At 37.0% G+C, this 5,094-nt stretch overlaps 1 protein-coding gene across 2 annotated transcripts; it reads right to left on the bottom strand.

The window, feature by feature from the left end:
* Positions 1–530: 530 nt before the first annotated feature.
* LOC109150381 (calcium-dependent protein kinase 26-like) lies at positions 531–4,675 on the bottom strand. 2 transcript variants are annotated; one of them, XM_019298292.1, is made up of 8 exons: positions 3,244–4,675; positions 2,895–3,038; positions 2,320–2,472; positions 2,050–2,165; positions 1,735–1,902; positions 1,398–1,622; positions 1,148–1,274; positions 531–555 (listed from the first exon to the last, which is right to left on the bottom strand). In XM_019298292.1, the coding sequence occupies exons 1-7, from the start codon at positions 4,085–4,087 to the stop codon at positions 1,152–1,154; spliced, it is 1,773 nt and encodes a 590-aa protein (XP_019153837.1). In that variant the 5' UTR covers positions 4,088–4,675; the 3' UTR covers positions 531–555; positions 1,148–1,151. The 2 variants fall into 2 exon arrangements, with proteins under 2 accessions (XP_019153837.1, XP_019153843.1); XM_019298298.1 differs by lacking the exon at positions 531–555 and having other exon boundaries at positions 1,101–1,274; positions 3,244–4,203; positions 4,313–4,675.
* Positions 4,676–5,094: the final 419 nt, after the last annotated feature.

The raw sequence follows: 5,094 nt of genomic DNA, 5'->3' as shown, positions 1-5,094 counted from the left end.
CATTATATTCAGGGGATGTACATTATTTTGTTTTGAGTGTACATTATATTTTATAATGTACATTCAGTACAAAAATAATGTACATTTAGTATATTAAAAATGTACATTTTATTATGGTCCACATAACATTGTGTGGACCATGGTCCATACAATAATTTGCCACTTAAGGAGACAATTTAACATTTTTTCCTATATTAATTACAAATACATAATGTGGACCAGGGTACATAGTGCATATGGTAGACCTTAGTCCGCGATATAATTTGCGCTTAAATTCACATATTAATAATTTGTTCTTAGTTTTGGTTGGTCCTAAACAAACATATTGCATCTACAGCAGAAAACAACAAATGTGCAAAGTACATGCATCATGTTGAATTGATTTTCTTTATTTCATTCAAGACATTGCTTTAAACTAACAAATAGAATATTTTTTCGTGTCTTGTACAATGCTGTCAAGCCCATGATCTTCAACCATGTGTGTTCATCATTCCCTCTAATCTTCTTGATTTTTTTTATTTTTCTTTCTAGACGTAATACATTGATACGCGCATTCTACAAGAGATTAATTTAGTCGGGTTTAAATTAGGCCCATAAGGGACATTTATCTAATCAATTATTGGTGCATCATAATCCCCTAATAATAGTTATAGTTGTATTGCAATTATATGTAAGTTGATGTATGAAGTCCTGAAAGGTGAACAATAATTGTGGATATATATATAAATATATATATCCCTTTGCTACCTTATCTCCTAATCAATGGCAGATGAACCATCCTTATCTTTTATAATCTCTGTGAATTATATCATAAACTGAAATGATATTGGGGCCAACAATAGCTAAGTCAAGCTGAAATTTCTGTCATTTAAAAAGATTGATTAGAACACCATACTTTCCACACAGATATGCACAATCATTTGCAGTGAAAAGCATGAATGCCACTCCAGTTTTAAACCCAGATTACCAACAAACAGATAGATCAAAGCTAGAAATTAAAAAAAAAAAAAAAAAAAAAAATTAAAAAAAATTAAAAAAAATTAAAAAAAATTAAAAAAAAATTAAAAAAGGGTTGGGAGGATGGGGTTGGGGGGTGGGGGGGGGGGGGGGTAATGGAGACTCAAAACAGAAGGAAAATAATGCATACTGTTTCAACAACTCTGCACTCCATCCCTTAAGCTAATGCTGAAAGTATTTGGTAATCGCTTCTGGCCTAAATTTGCATTTCCTTTGGTCATCATGGCAGCAAACTCATTGTAATCTATCCGGCCATCCTGAAATATATTCATGAAAGCGATGAAAAATGAAGACAGGAGTGCATAGTGTTGCTTGTATATAATGAAACAGAAATCGTAAAAAACTATAGTTTTTATGTTAAAGAAAACGTGACGACTTACATTGTCTTGATCAGCTTCCCTGATCATTTCCTCCAAGACGACGTCCCTGAAGCCAAACTCCTCACAAGCCTTTTGAAGCTCATCTGCTGTGATATAGCCACTGCCATCTTTGTCGAAGTAAGAAAAGGCTGCAGTTAAATGGTCCGCCTTCTCAACTTTGTTCATGTGCAGCATTGCCGCTATAAACTCCCCATAGTCAATAGTCCCGCTGTTGTCCACATCAGTCTGTGTTTTCACAAAAAAAGCATAGCGGGGTTGTAGTTTGTATATACAGATAGTATGGACAATTTAGAAGAACACGAGAACGAATATGGAGGAAAATGTTACTTATACTTACAGCCTTCATCAAATCCTGTATCTCAGATTCGTTAAGATTTGCACCAAATTTATGTAGTCCATCTTTCAGTTCTTCAAATGTAATCTGGCCACTGTTATCTGTGTCGATTGCTTTGAACATTTCTTTTAATCCAGCAATTTCCTCTTCAGAAAGGTTATTTGCAATCACCTACAGATGGAATAGAGTTCAAGTCTTTCTGACAGAAAAGAGAAGAATTTCCACTATATGTATGTGTTCCAAAATCAGGTTAAAATAGTATGATCTTAGCCATTAATTCCAATAAAGAATTACTTGTTTTCAACAACAAACACTTACTCTGAGAGCCATTTTCTTAAGTTTGTTCGTCGCTGAAAACTGCATTAAACGAGTTAAAACTGCTGAATCAAGAGGTTTGTCTGGAGCCACCCCATTATCCTGCACCCATGGATGGCCTGTTCAAAGAAACAGGTAAATTAGAGCTTTAAATTGGCAATTTGTCAGGAAATGTCATTTAACATATTTTTACTGCGAAAATAGTTCTCCTTATTAATGAACATTCAAATTCTGACACCAAATATACAACCAAAACAAATCATAGTGACTTACAGAGAACATCATGAGCAGTTAGTCGCTTTTTCGGGTCTCTATCAAGCATTTTCCTTACTACATCTTTAGCACTTTCAGAAATTTTAGCCCAGGGTTCTGATTTGAAGTCAAGATCACCATTCACGACTGCTTCAAATATGTCTTGCTCGGTTTCTGCATCAAATATTGACACGAGAGAAGGATGAGAATCTTGTGTGCACAGATTCCCATGGTTGCAGTAGGCGCTAGGCGCTAGTCAGGCGCCCGGACAGCGCCTAGGCGGAATCTAGGCGGCGCTAGGCGCTAGTCAGGCGCCCAGACAGCGCCTAGGCGGAATCTAGGCGGCGCTAGGCGGGCAACAAAAAATCAGTGGCAGACTTGCAGTTTGAAAATTTTAATGAGGTTGTTTTCAACATTCAATCAAATATCACAAGCCAAGTCGGCCGAATTAGACGCTAGGCGGCCGGTCACCTAGGCAGGCGCCTAGGGGGAAATCGCCACGGTCTAGGGGCGCCTAGACCAATTTTTGCAACTTCACATAAACAAGGTAGACTACAGAAACTCTGGTGCTTTTCAAACTACAGATATCCGCTTACCTCCCCAAAATGGAGGCACACCACTGAGAAGGATGTAAGCTATCACGCCTGCACTCCAAATATCAGCCTCTGGACCGTAATTCTTTTTCAGAACTTCAGGAGCAACATAATAAGGACTGCCAACAACATCCTCGAAAACTTCCCCTATGTTTCAGAAAACAATTAAAAGATAGATAGATAAATGCATCAATATCCAGAAATGTTGTGCCAGAACTGTGCTTTCCATGGCAATTCAAACACAGAGATTAGTGTTTGGATTTTGTTCTCTTCTTCTCTGCATTTCATTGTTCTCAACTCTTGATTACATGTCCTAAAGGCCAATAAAAAAGCTAAAAACGGGCATATATACCTGGCTTGAAAAAAGTTGATAATCCAAAATCAATAGTCTTCAAAGGTGAATCCTCATCCCCACTGACAAACAGGAAGTTTTCGGGCTTAAGGTCGCGATGCATAACCCCCAAGGAGTGGCAGGCTTGAATTACACCAACAATGGTCCTAGTGAGCTGGGCTGCCTGTCGTTCAGAGTAATGCCCCCTCTTAACAATCCTATCGAAGAGCTCGCCTCCCGTGCATAGTTCCATTACAACATGAACTGCCACAGAATCCTCATACGAGTACTTGATAGATATGACATTAGGATGACCTGCCAAGTGATGCATAATCTCGATTTCTCTCCTCACATCCTCCACATCTTCTTTAGTCACGAGCTTCCTCTTCGATATAGATTTGCAAGCATATTTGTTCCCAGTCGCATTTTCAATACAAAGGAAAGTCGTCCCAAACTGCCCATACCCAAGTTTGTCCCCCAACTTATAGAAGTCCTTCAAATTCCCGGTTCTCGTCTTCAACACACACTCAACCTGCAGCCCAGCACTGACCGTTCTCTTCACATTGTTTGGCTTCCGGGGTTTCGCTGCTTTTTCCTTGTCATTTCCTGTATTGCCAATCTGCTGCACACCTCCACCTGGGGCACGATGTTCCTTCTTCTCCTCCTTTTCGATCTTAACCACCTCAGGGGGTTTGTTCTGGACTGGAACAATACCTTCGGCCTCTTTAGCCTCTGAGGTTGCCGCCTCACCCTTTATTGCTTTTCTCTTAGTGAATTTGAGAATATTCGGTGGTCGACACCACCAAAACAGTCTATTAAAGATCCCATTCTTTGTAAGTTTTCCACGACTACATTTATTTCCCATTTATCTACTATCCTTCTCCTTTTTCCCAAATCCCTAATCATCAGAATCAATTTCAAGTTTCAACAACCCTAATATCTTTTCCCCAAACAAAATGAGCCCCAATTCAAACACCTCTTCTGTATATCAACCATTAAACCACAAACATTTTTAATTGCGTTTATATCATCCTAAACTTTTAAGAAATAAACAATTTTTTTATGAAAAAGGAAGAAAACACTAACTTACCTTCGCGTGAGAGCGGTTGTATTCACACAATCTGCCAAAAATTCAATGTATAGTAAACAAATTAAGAAGAAGAGGACGGTATTTCTATGTGTTTATGTAAAAACATAATGCCTATATTGCTATATACGGGGCAAGTATTTCTGTGTCTCTATGTAATTAACAACATATATACATAATCTTCGTTTATGGGATTGCGGGTTTGGATTAGGGTTTTGATTTTGAAATTTCTATCTATCTTGATATTTGCAGGAACGGGAGGGAGAGGGAAGCCAGGTGACAGGTTTTTCAGTTGGAAAGTCTCAAAACATGCAAATCAAAGAAAATTACAATAAATTGGAGAATTACCCATTTACCATACGGATTAGGAAGTAGTATGACTTGGATTTTGGAATACCAGCTTTCTTCATTAAAATTTTCATATTTTAATATTTTATCATGAAAAAAATTTTAAAAAACAAAACAAAAGCAAAAACATATAACTCATGTTATAGTTTTTTTTTTTTTTTAAATACTATCGGCTATTGATTCACGTTATAGTTTAATACTCCATAGTTATTATAAATATAATATGATATAAGGGTATATATAATATGTTTCTATATTGTGTTGTGTTAATTCAGTTGTAAAGTCTTATATCCAATTTTTTTTTTACATTATTTAATATAATATTAATGATTAAGAATTAAATACCATGGTAATCAGCTTGATTAGGGCAAATTATGTTGTGCATCCGTATGCACCATGCATGGTGTATATGGGTGAAAAAACGACGTCGTTTTATT

Source organism: Ipomoea nil, unplaced genomic scaffold (genome assembly GCF_001879475.1).
Source record: "Ipomoea nil cultivar Tokyo-kokei standard unplaced genomic scaffold, Asagao_1.1 scaffold0268, whole genome shotgun sequence".
Classification (NCBI taxonomy): domain Eukaryota; kingdom Viridiplantae; phylum Streptophyta; class Magnoliopsida; order Solanales; family Convolvulaceae; genus Ipomoea; species Ipomoea nil.
This window is presented reverse-complemented; position numbering and strand designations above follow the sequence as displayed.

What these genes read in the sequence shown, in the direction of transcription:
- LOC109150381 (XM_019298292.1), bottom strand. Translation starts at nt 4,087, where the DNA reads ATGGGAAATAAATGTAGTCGTGGAAAACTTACAAAGAATGGGATCTTT. An exon ending in AACTGCTCATGATGTTCTCT is followed by an intron (nt 2,166 to 2,319) that starts GTAAGTCACTAT and finishes TTCTTTGAACAG; the next exon opens with GCCATCCATGGGTGCAGGAT. An exon ending in TACAGGATTTGATGAAGGCT is followed by an intron (nt 1,623 to 1,734) that starts GTAAGTATAAGT and finishes GTGAAAACACAG; the next exon opens with ACTGATGTGGACAACAGCGG.